We start from the raw sequence: 17,801 nt of genomic DNA, 5'->3' as shown, positions 1-17,801 counted from the left end.
CGCTCTTAGTCATTGCAACAGATTTCACGCTCGGATGACTCTTCGTCGACTAAGACTTATTGTATGCGAATTACGGAGGACCTGGACATTATGTCTGTATAGGCAAGACCGGGGTCCCGGATGAGAAACTTCATCTACTTACTGAGTTCGCAAAGTAAACGCGGCGGAAGTGATGCTCGCTGGTAGTCGAAGGCCTTTGATAATTTCCTGCCACAGCTTCTTGTTGATTACCTCGACCAGTCCACCTCGTAATACTACTAACTTGTAAAGCTCATAGAGATCCAATACGGATTTTGCCATGATGGGCAGGCGGCTAATGGGTGTACCTGTAAAATAAAGATGACTTTATGTATTTTACATATATAGAAGATTTTGAGAAAAAAGTGGATGCCTAATTTTGAAATATTATATATACGTTGTAATATACCTTTAATTCCTTTAAGTATTAAAAAAATATTACTCATGAATTCATTATATCGTAAAAATAAGTTATTTAATTTTAAATGAAGCTGCGAAAATGTGACAATTAACCCAGCGTTCTGGGTGAAAATGATATTATTATTCACTTTAAGAAAAAAGATTTTAATCTGCGTGAAATTTAAACGCATGGCACGTATAAAAATTATACTATTTTATTTTTTATAATTTTCTCAATAATAAATAAAATTATATTATTATATTATATTCATATTTATTATTATCTATATTATATTTATATTATTTAATTTATATTAGTTAATTCATAACATACGATTCGTTACTACGTAAAATATACCTGACTAATAAATATTCAGAAATTTCACGAAAGATTTTAAGGGATTTCCTAAGATTACCTCGGAATTTCGCAAAATCAATAAACGAGTGATATAATCAGACAGTAGGTGATGTAAACCATCCTTTATTCATTGCGTGATCAGTCAAGATTTTGCGATCATCTTAAAGCACGACTAGCGTAAAACCGTTGAATTTTATGAGGTTTGTCCAGAGATATCTAGCGTGGGGCGTTAACAAGAGTAATAACGAATTCGCAACAATCACGCAAGTCTTTTACGATCTTCCTTAGGGTGTATATTGCGTCAGATATATACGAAATAAAGAAAGAGAGAAAGCATAACCGATTAAAGGTAGAAAACGAACACAGAGTGGAAAATCCGATGAGGTATCGAAGCGGTTGTATTAAATGTTATTGATTGGTGCTCGCAAACGGCTCTTTTATGAGCTCTCACACGATAAAATGACGATGCAAATAACATTCGTATCCACGAAATTCTAACAAAAATTGGCAAGAAATTCTGCTTTTGATAATATTTGTCCGATAAAATAAATCTTTTCCAGCACTAAAAATTAATTGAGCCGTTTTAAAGAAAGACGCACGTTTTATGGAATATAATGTTAAGATGCCGTGCATTCGGAATTATACAACGCTACACGTGGAAGCCGATGGCATGTAATAATGTGAGAAATATTCCTCGTCAAGCGACATTCAGAAAGATACAAGAAATTCTTCAGTTAATTCGTGAACGCGTATTATCGCCGCCTACTATGGTAGCCAGGCCATCGAATTTTACGAGGTTGCTTGAGCCACGAGTTAACGGAGTGTTAACAAGAGCGGTGCCCGCGACTCTCTCTATCGTGCGCTTAAACTACGTAAACGTAAACGCACCTTTACGACCTTTCGAGTTGGCGTAATCTGAGGTTTAGAGTCGCGCATAAACGCACCGAGCGACATTCTGAAACGAATAAACGATTGAAAATCTTTCACGAAGTAAAATCATAATAACGCTTCAAACATTAAAAGCGCGTGTCATTTTTTTATCTCGTGAAGAGACAGAAAGAAAAATTATAAATCAATAATTTCCAGTTTCAGTAATATTTAAATTACACCAATGCATCATCAAGCGTATCGTAATTTAATTTCCTATTTTTTACACTCTTGATTTTTACGTTTCAACGTACAAGACTCTGAGGCTCGAAATTTGTCGATAACTCGATCCTTCGCCGCGTGGTGGTCGCTGTTTTCCACGGAGCCGGTGAATTTTACGAGTTTGTCCAAAGGTTCGAGTTAACAGGGCGTTAACAAGGGCAATACTTGCGACTATCGCGCGTGCGGAGCCCGCTTTTGCGGCTCTTTACGAGCTCGCGAACGATTCTGTAAGAGATGCCTCGGTACGCGGGAACACGTTGTACGGGAACACGCAGACAACACAGACAGACGCAGATACGGACAATGAGAAGGAGAAGCGCACGTTCGCGGCGCGGCGCCGTATCGCAGGATCGTTTATCCGCCATCGAGGACGATGAAGGGGGCTGCCGCCATTTCTGACCGACGAGAGGAGGCAATAAAACCGCGCTGCTCGGGGTAGGGGAACCAGCAATTTCGGGCTATCGAGCGTGCTCCCTTCGGGTTTATTATTGGCCCTGCAATTATTGTTGATATACGCGCAACCCGGCAACCCGCGCTTAATGTTCCTATGTAGGGCGCGGCGATAAAAGCTGCACAACATGGCGGCCAATACTCGTTCCCTCTCGTCCCTTGCATTGCGCGAGACTCCTCGGTGAAAATGCAATCGACGGCGGCAGCGATGCACCGAGTATCAGATCATCTTCCTCTCGCTGTTTATGCTAGAGTGCTTCGTGAAATTTCTCGCAATGCAATATTCTAACAAAGCGTCAACTTTCTCTCGATATGAATCATGATGTACAAAACCAAATAAGTATCGTAGTTCCTCAATGAGCGACTAAAATAAAAGAATCAAATGAAAAAAGATACGTGTAAAAATCACGTTGCTTTATTTTATAAATTATCGAATTTTCAAATTTTTTCGAATTTTAAAATTCTTAAAGAGGCAGAAAAGGATTTGCGAAGTTACGTTCACCCTTCTTACGCGATGTAATATTTCTCGACACGAGATTGACGAGAAAGGGAGGGGCGATACAAAACAGCAGGAGTGAATGCTCAGGAAGATAAAATAGCGAGAGAAAGGAGAGGATATATAGGGAGAGAAAGAGAGTAAAAGGGAAATAAGAGAAAGGAAGAGGGACGGACAAAGAGAGGAGAGAGAGAGAGAGAGGGGGGAGGAAGGGAACGTTTCAGGATGCGATTACGACTTTTCTTGGTAGGGCGTCCAATCAGCAGTTATTTTTATAACGGCCGCCGTCGCGCCATGCCGCGGACTCGTCCAAGTAGTGGTGGCGAAGTAGCACCGCGACGAGCAACAGTGGCCATCGCATGTTGCTTTCAACGAGTCAAAGTAGCCATTCGCTTCGCGTACATTACGCGGTATCGCCGCGAGTTTTCCGCGGAAAAAAGCATGCGACAGATTTTATGATAAAAATCATGTGCACGGCACGTATCATCAATCCAATCAACCCTCGTTTCCCGCAAACGGTAGCGACGAGATCCATCGTATATTTTCTGTAATATCCCGATAAATTAAACGAAAGCGTTGGACAAATGTTAAACAGGATCAGACGGCTTGATTTACTTCAAATGACAAAGCGGTTAAATTATGAGCTATAAAACTAAGATAATTTTCTTAGGAAATTCAGGCGCCACCGTTCTGTTTCAATAATGTTTCTCTTAGGGGAGAAGACCGAACCGAGAAATCCCACGAACGTAGGCGCGTCTTGGTATCATATTTGTCGAGTATACCCTTGCGAAGGTGTAGTGGGGGTAATTGATATACGAAACAAAATGTTTCATTTTATGGGTTATTGCGAGGGGCGAATAGACGCGGCGGGGTCGAGGGAGTGTCCGATCTAATAACAATTGGTTACGTTGGAAGCCTTCATTAACACACGCATTCACCCCATCTTGTCGATGTGCGGACCGGTCTCCCCGCGCTCAAAGGGAGTTTCAGACGCGCGAAACGACTTTTCCCAGAATCTCGCGTGACGACCCCGGAATCCATCGAATATAATCAATGGAATATACTCCTGTAAAATCGCACGTCATTTATCGCCAGCCATTCGGTTGTTCCCGTTAAGGGTAATTTAAAATCCCAGATCTTAAGACCTTTTCTTTTCTAAGCGCATTAAGACACATTTCTTGATTAATTAAGGAAGCAAAATCAAGATCGATACGATTTATCCCCGATAATTTAGATCAGAACTGTTCAAGGTCGGTGTTTTTTTGGCTTGAAGTCGAAATGTGTCGGTATTCACACTTATTACCGTTCCTATTCCTACTCCTTACTTGCTGTTTTGTCATAGCGTGCGATGCTTGGTCTGTTAATTATTCTGTTACTAATATTATAAGATACTATTATTCATAGTATATTTAACTATAAAAATATGAATAAAAGAATACTTTTAAACATAGTGAAAGACACAAGTCAGAAACTTTTAACGATTTTGAACTAGTGTCGTCCATGAGACCGAGCATCGCGCGCTACGACAAAACAGCAATGAAATGAGGAGTAGGAACGGTATTGGGCGTGAATACTGACACATTTCAATTCAAGCCAAAAAACATCGACCTTGAACAGCTCTTAGATTTTCAAATTTTTTGAAAGTGGACATCGTACCTTTCATCGAGCTGATTTGCGGCTCACGTTGTTATACGTCTTCCTATCATACTTGATGATTAAGTATATAACTATAGATGATCCAGCAAAATGTCTTTTGTAGAAGCTATGTATACTTACGCAGGTAACCGCATTTCGTTTCCGAAAAGATCCTTTATGACGTTTCCGAAAAGATTCTTTTCGAAAAACGAAGCAAAGAAAAGTTCGAAAAGAGGAGGATTAGGAAAAAGGGACGAGGACGAAAGAGAAAGAGAGAGAAAGAGATGATTTCTAGAGATGAGAGTCTCGCGCAGGTTAACTTTGTTAGCGCTTGGCATTATCAGGCCAGCAAAAGAGATTGGCATTGCGAGGAATAGCTGGGAGAGGGTGGAGTTTCATATGAAATACACGTGACATTTACTGCCTTCACCGGCTGGGCCCCTGCAAAGACGCAAACGCATTATAAATAGATCTCCTCCCTGTTTACTCCCCCTCCCCCCCTCTCTTTCTCTTCACCCTTTTTTTTTCTCCGCATCACTCGAGTTCTCACTCCGGCTCTCCGGTCGAGAGGCTCGAAGATTAAGAAAGGTCCCGAGAGGAAAGAGGGAGCACGGTACGGCCGCAGCCGCCGCATAGACCGCTACAATCTGGTTTATAATCTTGTTAGGATTTCGCGGAAATATTGGCGTAATTTACGATCCGTCTTAGTGAAGTTAACTGTCGGAGAGTGCCGCAATGAAACGATGAAGGCATACGAAGGGTTGCGTTCAACGGCTGCGCTTTTGTAGCAATGCTTACGAGTCTCGTCGTTGCATTTCTTTGTATACCTTCTTTTCTCTCCCCCCCCCTCTCTATCCTTTCCTCTTTTCCTATTCCTTTTTGTCTCTTCAATCGTCTTTTAGCCGTATATTCTCTCTTTTCCGATTATTCATCCCTCAAACTTCCTTCTCAAGTGTCGTGTTAGCCGGTTTTGTATTTGAAATCTTCAAGTCCGTCGAGATTTGAATACAACAGTCATTGACTTAACGTGAGCCGTGAATCGATACAAACACGCAAGACATGTAAACAACTCGCAAATTATCAACGACAAACTTTTACAGATGTGCCTTATAGGCTACTGCAGAACGATGTTGTGTTTCTTCGCGCGTTAGAACCGCGATACATCATGCGACCACAAATGCAACACCGTTGGTGGCGGGTTCCGCTATCGAGGCATCGAAATCTCTACGAGGATCCACCGTTAACGATCCCCCAAGAGCCACTTGTTGCTAGAATCAAATAATTGTATTTCCGTCAGTCGACGAGGCATCCCCGGGGCGTCGACTAAGTTACGGGTGTGGAGCAAAATAGAGAAGCGCTTCGTGGGTGGTATCGTTGGTGCCTCTCCCAATGTCTCCTCGTCGAGCGACATAATCCGAGAAAACAAGATGGATCGAATGTAAAATATTCGAGATCGATGGCGGATTATTCGCTGGGCGTATCAGACGCATAAGAGAATACAGATACACAAACGTTAATAAGTTTAAACACAGCGAGTCAACGCACTAGTTATACCTTCTCGCGTTTGCAGAAGAACGAATCGATGGATGAACGCGTATCACACTTTTACATTATTAATAGCTTCTCATTTATTTTTCCGCGTTTGTTTATTTTATCCATAGATTTAATAATCTATTATAATAATCGTATAGACTGCACATTCTTCGATCTTATTGCAACATTCCCGAGTCGAAATTTTAGTCCCACTTTCAATCTCTTTCAACTTCAATTAAACCTCATAAACTTGTTTTGATACTTAAACAATCAAACTTCTTTTGAACCTAAAAAAATAGAAAATTTTTCGATAACTGCCATTTACAGGCTCAACGTAGGAATTCAATTCATTAGATTAGAACCTATTATAAATCTCCAGAGCCTACATATGTCCTAATTATAAATCTTTAGAGTCTACATACGTCCTAAAACTAATATTCAAAGTAGGAGCAAAATTTCTACTCGGGAATTATGATTTAGTTTTTTCTAACGGAGTATAGATGTATCAACACATTTTTACAACTCTATCAGTATCTCTCTTCAATTCAATACCTACTTTAGAAATTAGAAAGAGAGAGAAATATGATTCAAACTATTTCACTCTTTTTACGTCGATAGACAACTTGATCAAAATGCACAGTCTATTCTTGTTACGTCTATGATTTTACCATCAGATTTTTCTTCGAAGAAAATATCGATTAGATATCTCGAAACAATATTATAAAAGCGAGCGAATTTACTAGAATATTTATAATTTCATTGGTCAACACCTAGTGAATTCGCTCGCTTTTATAATCTTCCTCTCATTTTAAGATATACGTATAACCGACCCCCTGGATCAGAATCCGTGAACGATGATGAAGACCGCGGTCTGGGTGGCCCTCGGAGAAACGATGAGATCCGCGCACGCATGTGTATCGAGGTTGCGTGACGACAATAAAATCTCCAAATAATATCGCGAACGATAAAGTGCGCTCGCTTGCGGCGTCGGCTCTACGGTTTCTTTGATAGACTTTACGACAAGCTCCGATTTGCACGCTTGCCCCGCCGAGGTACCATGTGTACGATTCGGTTGCTCAAACGAAGCCGACTTTTTAAGTCGGCGAGGATTTAAACGCGACATTCGAACACAATGCTTCTTACAAAGAAATAATATCAAGTGTTTCGCGTGCCAGATGTCCGCATCTTTCTTTTTGTCATTTGTTACGCTTGCAAATCTGAGTACAACATTCGCCTCTTGATTAACACGATTAAAATTAATACGTTTACTTTCGGAGTCTTACTGTCTCTGCCGTAATTAGAATCCACGTACAGGGACCCGACGTCAGACAGACGGTATTGTCTTTCACGAGAGATGCTGTCTTTTCGCGGAACGTTGATTCTACGGTCGTGCTCTTCGTCGAACTGTTCCACCACGGTCCTAGAGGAGACGACCACGAAGAAGAAGACAGCAACGACGACGAGTCTGTCGTCGTTCCTTTGCTCGCGCATGGCTACTCTCACAGTTGCTCTTACGGGAGATAAACGTGAGGAATATAGTCGAGATTACTGCCGAAGCACTTGCCAACAATGTGGCGAAGCTTTGATGTGACGTAAAATGCCGTGTTAACCGGCGTACCGTATCTCTACAACCGGTCGCATATACGACTTTATTTCGACACGAATGGCAGAAAGGGCGATGATCATTCTTCGATCGGGAAGCTGCCTCGACAAAAGCGACACTATCGCCTAGAAGCCGGATGGAAGGATGCGCTTTAGAAGCGTCTAGTTGGCAAATTATCTCGTTGAGACGTCAACCTCTTGTCGAAGGGTCGCATATAAAGTAATAAATCATCGCATAAAACGTTGAGGCATGGGAATGCCGGTCGTAAATTAAGACCGAGTATTCGAGTAATGAAAAATCATACGAAAGACAATCTTGATTCCATAGTGAAGAAGATCGGGATGAAAGCTAGACGTATCTCTTGGAACTCGAGTACTTTCGCACCTGGAGACAGACGCGTATCGTATAATAACGCGAAATCACACTGGAATAAGCTGTCGCGATGGTCATAAAAAATTTAACGACTGACGATGTGCACGGCGCATTATTATTCTCGTAACATTTAGCGCGGAATAATTATCGAATCTTCCGCGAACGCGACCGTCTCGCCGCTATTCTCGGGGTTATAAAACGGCTATCCAAAGTGCGAAATCTACGCTACGTTATTGTCTGATGCCAGATATAAATCAACCTATATCGAGCGGCGAAAATAACTTTCGATTCGTACTTGTCATTCTGCCAGAATAAGAGTTTACGTCCGTCGTGCACCACGTCCGCCACGACCCAAATCCCGGCCTCCACGGCACGACGGGACTTAGTGCGGCCATTGCGACTATTGCGAGATGCGAATTCGTCAGGGGTCGTAAACTCGCTGATACGCCTTTGGGCTTTAACGACGTTAATCGCATCGGGATAAATCGTCATAAGTGGTAATGAAGTTTGTTCGTTAAACGTCTTGCATTACAGTCGTGGTGGACGCGTATTCATTAAACTATGTTCTGATGAGTTTACCATTTAAATGATTAGATGGAAATTAGTTTATAAACAAGAATTTAAAAAAAATAATATGTCTTCAACGTTTTTTCATGATTTGTTGAATTGATAGCAAATATTTATATCGTATATTTTGTATTTTTGTTTTGTCGAGTGAAAGCTATTTCGTCGATGACAAGTCACTTACGCGGGCGTACGTTGTAGAAGTAAATTTTCGCTTCTGACTCGGTCATGACTCAGAATGACTGACAATGCAATTTTGCAGGAAATTCGTCGTCCGGGATCTTCATGCACATTTTACACATTCGTTGGCTATCATCGTTCATTCGGTGATGGCCTTTTCGTCGCGTGGCTCAACATGTCGGCGAGGTCTCAAACAAATCCGTAATAAAGATTGGCGCGTGTTTGGTATCGCTGAAAACCTTAACCACGGCCACCTGGCCGCAGACACGTGTAGGCGTGTAGAAGCTCGCGTAGGACGCGGCCAGGCTTTCTTTCATGAGGGAAACGAAGGGCCGATCGTACACGCATGGTTCACAAAGCCAAAGAGGTTTCGCGGCTCCTTTCAGAACTGCGTGAAGAAGAGGGACGAGGCGAGAGGAAAGGTCGTCCTATGGCGCACATACACAGAAAGAGAGAAAGAGAGAAAGGCTGAAAGGGAAGGAGAGCTATGGGGAGGAAGCTGTGAGCGAGCGAGCGAGCGAGCGAAGGAAAGGGAGAAGCGATGCATCACGAACCCCCAGAGCGATCGGCGCTGTTGTGAAATATTAATAAGCAAATTAGTTCAGACTTAGTGCCCCTCCAATACTGAACCGCCAGAATGAAAATGGCCGTCGGCCGTCTATAACAGTCGTATTTTACTTCCCACGCTACAGCATCGCGCCGCCCGCAGAATACGATATCCGTTCCTCGGCTCGTCCTTCTTCCGCTCGAATCATCTTATCCTCCTTCTGCTTTCGCTCGCTACCCCCTCTCGTACCTTCTTCCTTTCTTATCGTGAGTTACATCGCGTATAGTCTTTCATTATGTCGCATTATGCGGAGATATCGTTCATGAATAACATTTATAATGCGACTCGTTACTCGATAGTTCCAATAATGCATACCCGCATGTTGTTCCCATGAAAAATTGTTACCATCATCAGAGCGTGAAAATAACGTGCATAAACGGACATCATCAAGAGACATAGTCAAGCAATAACGTTAGTTACCCGACGTTGACCAAGGTCATATTCATAGTCGCGAGTCTTACATTTTAAGACTATCTCAAGTATAGTCTCAAGATGTCGCGGTAGAATCGATCATCTGCTAAAAATTTGAACCATCGAAAGAAGACTTTTAATTCTCTCGTGATAATTAATGATTTTATAAAAATAGCGCTTGTTCAATCTAATCGAGAGCGACACGTTCAAAATTAAGTGCATGGTCCGAGAGTCAGACCGCGAAAGATAGTGGTAGTATCTCCATAAATCAATCTTTACGTTCTGGGGTAGACAATAATTCCAACTACGAGCGCTGCCGACAGACACTACGGACCGGGAAGTCGAAGCTCGTGCCTCTCGACCGTTGGTAAACGAAGGCTGACTCTTGGGACAAGAATTCGACAATTACGTCACGAGAACGTAACGGATGATCGCCCGGGGAACGCCCGGCGTCGGGACGTCTAGAATGTGCGAACGTCATCCTGCTAAATGCTTTTCGTTCGACCGTTCACTCGCTCGTTCATTCGGCCGTCCGCGTGCGCTCGCGTGCGCACTATCTATAGCACTGAAACGTGCCGGAGAGCAGCCGGCGGCTCCCTCTCGACTCTCGGATGCTGGAAGCCATCCGGTCACCTGTCTGCTACTGGAAAATGTAGGTCGAACTCTCGCGCGCGCACGGCTGAATAACTAATTGGACAGGTGTAACGTTCCCGTGTTACTAACCATAACTGTCACGTAGACACGCGCGGTAGAAATTCAATTATCCGGTTAAAGGTCAAGCGGATTCAGATTCCTGCATTCACATTTGGAGCTAATTTTTCCACGCAGAAGAACATCGGTAGCTCAATTTCGATTTTCCAATATATCTCGATTGACGTATAAACAAGAACTTATTAAAATGTGATTTAATTTTTCGTGCGATTGGTTGAAAAGCATTTTTAAAACAAAACAAGTATAATCTCGAGAACAATTCGAGAGAAATGCGAAAATTCGTGGAATTTTTCGGAGAGTGATCCATAAAGTCTCAGCTACCAGTTTCAAGATGCACGCTCTGTCAAGGTCCGCTCGAATACCATCGAATCCACATTATAATAATTAATGTCTGAAGAGTTTCGGGTCTGCTGCACGAAAGCGTCATTTTTGCGTAGCCTAGCTGCAATGCCGGAGGGCATCAATCAGCGCGGGGATACATCATTATTCTGGGGATTCCAAATAATTAGTGATGATTGCTTGCCTCTTTAGAGAACCACGATTAAATTTATCACGAAGTCTCTCTTCTACGAAGAATAGGGCTGATTTACGTCGCACTAGTGACTTCTTGATAATGTATATGTATTAATGTAAATATATATTTATAAATGTATACATTTGTTACATTTCTGATAGCAATTCAATTAGTAGTGTACATTCGGTGTCACACTACGAGAACGATACATCTGTGAGGATGGCATACTTGACTCGACTGCTTATAATTTTTATAAAAATGAATGAATATTGTAAATATTTTTTAAATAAAAACATTAGACATAAGAAACACACCAATATTAACCAAGGTATATATCTTTAAAGTTATAACCAATACAAAAACTGAAAAAGCATTGAAAAAAAATTGGGTATGTCATATCAGGATGGCACGAAGAATTAAGAATCTATTTTTCTATTTTTATTTTCCGTATTATTTCCAAGATGATATATTAGCGGACTCAATTATGACGTTAAAATATGATAAATTATCTTTCAAATTCAATAAGAAAACTTAATCATGTAACTTCCACAAACAGCGGATACGATGGTCACGAAAAGTTTATTCAGCGATGCGATGAATAGGTAAACGGTAGGATTGAATTATACTTTGTGCAACCGTTATTAAAAAATAAGACTTTTAATAACGGTTTTCTACTGTTCATGATTCAATTTACGTGAACGCACAGAGAAAAATGTTCCTTTGGATTTAGTATTCCTATTTATTTAACTAAAATTTGTTTTATTGAAACAACATATGCTTGTACGAAATATTATTTGTTTGAATAAAAATGTTGTTATTTCATTCGAGAAATCTCTATTGTTTGACAGAAATAACATTATTATTTGAAGTAATATCTTTCAATCAAATAATATATTATTTGGTTACAATGAATACAAACAATGAAACAAATTATTTGTTTGAAAATGGCAAAATATTATTGATAGAAGTTATGATAGAAGTCCATGCAAATAATTGCCTTCTTAGAACAACCATTATATTTTTTGGCCGAAATTACGAAAACAATGACTTATACGTCTAATAACGAGATTAAACGAACAGCACTATATGCTATATCAATTACGATTGTGCAGTACAATTTGATCACGCGAATGCCGAAGATAGACATTATCTGTTCAAACAAATAATGTATTTAAGACAAAGATATATAATACATTGTTTCAAATTCAAACAATCGCACTTATTGATTCAAACATTGGTTTATATGGACCATTCCAAATAACAAATTTATTTGGATACAATAAAATTTATTAAATCCAAAGAAATCTTTTTCTCTGTGCGTATGCAAAAATCGCATGCGAAAACTCAACGTTTTCGATCGCTTAATAAAATCCGTTTATCCGTTTCCACGTTCCCTTTTGCGAATCGTATCTATAGGGATGCAAAGGGATGTGCAGGATTTCTCACGCCCGAGTAATCCCGAGTTTTAAGACCTTCGAAAGCGACGGGTGGGCTGCGACGGACCGATTAACGAAAGACCTCATCGAGGAGGTCTACCGAAGGTAATCTCGAATCCATCCGCATTGGCTCCGCGGTGGCGCTTCGAAAAAAAGCATTTGGTCCCGGGGTTTACGGCCGATCCGTCAGAGACGAAATCCATCACCCGCGGGAACAATGCCGACCCATCGGCATCCGCGCTAGGACTTTATTTCGTTTTATGGAGGTATCTGAAGCCGAGTGTTTATGGACAGGGTGGATTGACTGACTCTCTCTCTCTCCCTCTCTCTCTCTCTCTCTCTCTCTGTCCCCTCCCATCCCTTCTCTTTCCTTCCTTCCCTCCCTCTTTCTCTTTCTTTCTCCGGTCATCGTTGCTTGGATGTCGACACCGGCTCGTCGATTTGCTCGACAAGGTCGTAAAGACGATAAAACGACATTGGAGCGGGTGCGAGATACAAATAGAGGTATAAACGGAGGTGTTAAAGAGGTAAGGGGAGGGACACCGGTAATCTCGCGTATAACGTCCGTTTAAGCTGCATATGTCTAGATTCCATCGATTTAATCGGTCAACCTCGCGGTCCTCACGCAATTTCTAAGTTTCCCGTGAACGTATCCGCTTGCCTTTTCGACCTAAGACGCGCCTTGCTTCGACGATTTTATAGGCGTCCCTTTAGACCGGTTGAAGATCGATTCTCGGTAAAGGCTGTAACGCGTATGAATTTTGATATTTATTACATAATAAAGGCCCGTCGAGAATAACGTTTCGAGTTCTTTGAAATCTTTAAGATGTTAACGATAACATTTTCCCCGCGACATCGTTCGTTGCGCTGTGTAAGTCCTTTGAGTTTTCATAATGCGAGCCGAAACCGGAGTTTCTCCGCATATTAAAATCACGCTTTTTAAAATCAAGCTACAAGTAGTCCCGTTGTTGTTATATTATCTTTATCTTTATTAGTAAATTAATCCTCCACCAACAATGTTGATCTTAAAAGCACAGTCCATTTTTTTATCGTAAATTCTAATAAATAAATTTATCTGTACGAATCTGTACGAACATCAGTAAAATGCAATTCAACTTCTATGATAGTAAAAATTTCTTGTTAAAACTTTTACAACTCGGAACAAAAATATAAAAATCTGTACTAAAGTTCAAAAACCCAGCCAAAAATTTCATATTGATAACGAAAGATTAATGACTGCTTTAGCGCAAAAAATTGAAATGTAAATATGTATTCGTTCTGGTCAAAAAGAATTAAAAGGATTAACGAGTTAAGGTCCAGCTACAATGGAGAGTTTTAGGCCATAACAGTAATCGTAAGAGACGTATTTCCGGTTTAGTAGGTCCCAACTGTAATCGTAAGCGAAATGAACCATTTCCATTTCGGTACTGCCTACGGCTTACGACAAGTGTCTTGCATCATTTTGAGGCTATGTTTGACGACGATTTTCAGTATTATCAGTGAGTCAGTGAATTTATAAGTGTTGCAACTGCTGAGAAAACTCGATTTGCATGTAACCTCAAACAGTGTATTTTCTGATTAACTTTATGTCGTAGTTGCCGCTACGTCGTCTTCATTGTAGACAGACATGGTTGTAGAAGTTGTGCTACTGCTTGCGTCTTATGCCTACTGCTAATTGTATTGTAGTTGGACCTTTACAGCAATTCTACGACGTGTACAGAATTCTACGATTTATGAGGGATTGAAAGCGTATCATTATTGGTTTTTGGTAAGCTGTCGTATTGCGCTCAATGAGAAACTGATTCAAACATAAACTATAAATTACAAATTTGCAATAGTGTCGATCGTTATCTAATTTGCTTTGGGAATAGTCAAGGCTATCGGTGCCAAGCGCACGGTACCGCAGGCGGGGAAGTCGCGCGCGAAAGAGAGGAGAAACTATTTTCGCGAGGAACGTTGCTTTCGCTGTTGCGAGGCAAAGTCAAACATTCAAACTAGTTGCAATATGCCGTGACGGCGTGCAGTTACTGAGTAACGGCATACGAACGTGCTCCCGGCACAAAATATCGAATAATAAGAAAATGGGAGGGAAAAGGGGAACGGCGAATCGTGCGTTCGTGTGTCAGCTCACCGGCGAATCACCGTCGTCTCCTTTAGTTGCACAATGGAAATATTTTCTGGCGCGCGGGGCTCGAGAGACTTATTCGCATGTAAGACGTGCATGCACTAAGTATGCGCGAATCCGTGTGGATGAGGAGCATGCGAAATGAACGGAGGTACTAAAAGGTACTAAAAGTAACGGCTGCGTGGCACGATAACTATTAAGCCACAACCGTGGATTTTACTCGGCTGGTTGCTCAATTTCATGGTGGTTCCTACTTGCCCTCTTCGATTCTCTCGTTCGTCTCTTAATCTACGGCATGCACGAAACTGCAAAACGCTGTCGAGCGTTTAACCAGAGTTTAAGCTTCAAAGCGACGAGACGCGCGATGAATGGCTACGTTTACACCGTGCATTTAGGCCGCGGCCTATACAATAGATATCCTTGTTTACAAGGTTGGCAAGTAACGCGTTACTTGTAACGCCGTTACTTTGTTGATCGTTACCTTGTTATAATAACAATTTGATAATGACATTGTGAATTTTTTATGATGGTAATGCTAACATCAGAGTTAGAAAAGTCAATCGTTACTTGTAATGGATTGAAAAAGTCATTCGTTACTGAAAAAAATAACTCCTAATTTGTAACGCGTTACTTTTTAGTAACGAGTAACGTTACGCGTTACTCGTTATACTTATAATTTTTTCGGTGTAACGCATAATAGTGACAAGTTACTTTTCAAAGTGACTTTTCTAACTTTAGTACAACCTTAGCGTTTAGTTAGTTAGCGTTATCGTCATAAAAAATTGCAACATTGTCATCAAATTGTTTACTATAAAAAGTAACGACAAATTAACTGAAAAGTAACGTTTGCCAACCCTGCTTGTTTAGCCTGTAAGTTAAACAAAGACATTTATCGTATAGGTCGCGGACTAAGCGCACGGTGTAAACGTAGCCTATATCGCGACCCGAGAGAGAAAAAAATCGGAGGACGAGAGCGTACCTATGAAAACCTATGTAATATCTTGTGTATGCAGACGTCACGTACGCGGTGCGTGTTCACAAGTGTGTAGCGAAAAGTGTTCGTGCCGAACACGTGTTCTCCGCGTTAATGCGTTACCCGCACCGCGAGTAAAAAGGCATTTTTCTTGAACCGGCCGTAACGCGATGCAGCTCCGCTCCACACTTGCAACGCACTTTTAAACCTAACGATGTGCGAACCGTGCGATCAATTCATTCGAATGCATCCTTTCGTCGATTGTGCGCTTTTTAACATCGTTGAAATAAAAAAAAATAGTCATCGTCTGATATTACATTCCTTTTTTAGTTCATATTTTTCCTTTTACATTCTATCGCTATCTTTTCCTTCTCTCACGTATGCACAAAATGAATTGCTTTGTTAGATTTCTGTGTGAATGCTTTTATTATATCAAAGACGTATCTCAATTTTAAGGAAATCGTTTTTATCATCGCCTTATACATTGAAAATATATACGGCGATAAAATTAATTCCTGTGAATATTTAATGCAAAAAAGACGTTATGATTTGATTTGTAACCTTTTTACGTTCTTTTATCTTAAACATATTTGCGGCAGTGCAAATATACACGAACATAATATGTGCATGAACGCGAAGCTGAAGCTGAGAAGCGACAGAGAGGGAAGTAAAGATAATAACGTGTTCGACGAAGAGAATGGCACTACTCGCGCAGTCATCTGCCGTAGTATGAATTACATCGGCGATTGAAACTCGTTCGTGGTGGAAAAAAAAGCACGTGCGCAACCTCGGGCTGTCGGAGGTGCCGAGATTTGCATATTAAATGGGTTGGGATTTATAACGGTCGGTCTTTCGAGTGGTGTTAGCAATATGTGCGATAAATAAAGAACCTCCGTCCTCGCGCGAATCGATAACGCGCAAAGTTTAGTTTTTGCGCGAATAAACATGAATTTCGCGCACGTTAGACTGCGTGAGAGAAGAGTGGCAGAAAAGTAAAGAAAAGCCTTGCAAAACATGTATTTTAATATGACTTGACGTTTAAAATTTCTTGAAATACGAGTATATTATAATATATTAAAACTTGTCATAACATGCGGCACAGAATGACAGCATGTTTTGAGCATTGTTAATTTATTGCAACTAAATTTACTATACAACTCAAAAAATGAAACCTGAACCAATTTTATTTACGCGATATTCAACAAATGAGTTATTACATACAAATATTCTTGAACGTTTCGATTTTTCTTCAAACCATCTTCAGCAAGTTATACAGCATTTATATTCATCGTTGTCTTACATTAACTTCACCAATATTAGGAATATGTCGATGTCTTAACAACTGTAGTCCGCGTAATCTATCTATGTGCGACTAAGAGTGAGCAAATCCTTATTATATGTATAGTAGGGAATTGCCATTTTGTCTCTTCGCTGTTAAGCCAAATGACTAAACTATAGAGAGGAATGATATTAATTGTGAATTGTGATGTTATAATTACGAGTGCTAATTCTACTCACCCGTCCACACAGGTTATCATTTCAAGCGTAACTCGTCAATTTATAAGAATAAGGATATAAATTAATAAATTATTATAGTACATAAAGTAATAAATTATGAAATATTGAGAGTGTTATCCCGATGAAATAATAATGGATACAAATTTATATTTAGAGAGTCACGTAATAAAATCACGTAAATAAAATTATTTTAATTGCGCACCAAATTCCGCGCTGTATCAGTGCTCTCATTGTCCGATATTAGATTAATTTAATTTCGAGAGCCCTATTATTATACTAAATTTGCTTTTCAATTAATCTATTTAAATCAATTTGCGTACGTCATCGTTCTTACGTCTCTTATTCATTTCATTCAACGTTACTCGCAAGATTGATCGAATAATTCGCCCGTCAGAAAATTTTCTGGATCGTACATGGGTTATATTGACTCTCTAGAACCGGTTCTCATCGCTATTCGGCGGCAATATCGAACTAAGTTATGTTCCGTTTGCGCGAATTTGTGCGTTCCGCGTGCCTCGTCGGCGCTTTTGATATACGAATACCTCGTCGCGGCGGGTTCGAAACGGGTGGGACACTTTGTTGCGAAACGACCTTAGTAATATCTATTACCGCGTCGAATTTAAGGGGCATTAAAAGATAAGTTCTACGAAAAGATGTTCCCGCGTGTGTTACACAAAGTATAAAATAAATACGATCCTAATATAAAATTCTGCGCAGCATTGGCTTTATACTTTTTTATTTTGTGCGCT

At 40.5% G+C, this 17,801-nt stretch overlaps 1 protein-coding gene across 4 annotated transcripts in view; it reads right to left on the bottom strand.

Annotated features, from left to right (window-relative positions):
* retn (retained) overlaps nt 1-17,801 on the bottom strand; it is a 113,434-nt gene that overhangs the window by 5,185 nt on the left and 90,448 nt on the right. For all 4 annotated transcript variants that reach the window (XM_018448561.1, XM_018448562.1, XM_018448563.1 and 1 more), the window contains one exon: nt 143-326. In XM_018448561.1, coding sequence (XP_018304063.1) covers nt 143-326 — 184 coding nt within the window. The remainder of the gene's footprint in view (nt 1-142; nt 327-17,801) is intronic.

The sequence above is a fragment of the Mycetomoellerius zeteki genome, unplaced genomic scaffold (genome assembly GCF_001594055.1).
Source record: "Mycetomoellerius zeteki isolate Tzet28-1 unplaced genomic scaffold, Tzet1.0 scaffold223, whole genome shotgun sequence".
Classification (NCBI taxonomy): domain Eukaryota; kingdom Metazoa; phylum Arthropoda; class Insecta; order Hymenoptera; family Formicidae; genus Mycetomoellerius; species Mycetomoellerius zeteki.
Note: the sequence above shows the minus strand (reverse complement) of the source record. Positions and strands in the feature narration are given on the sequence as shown.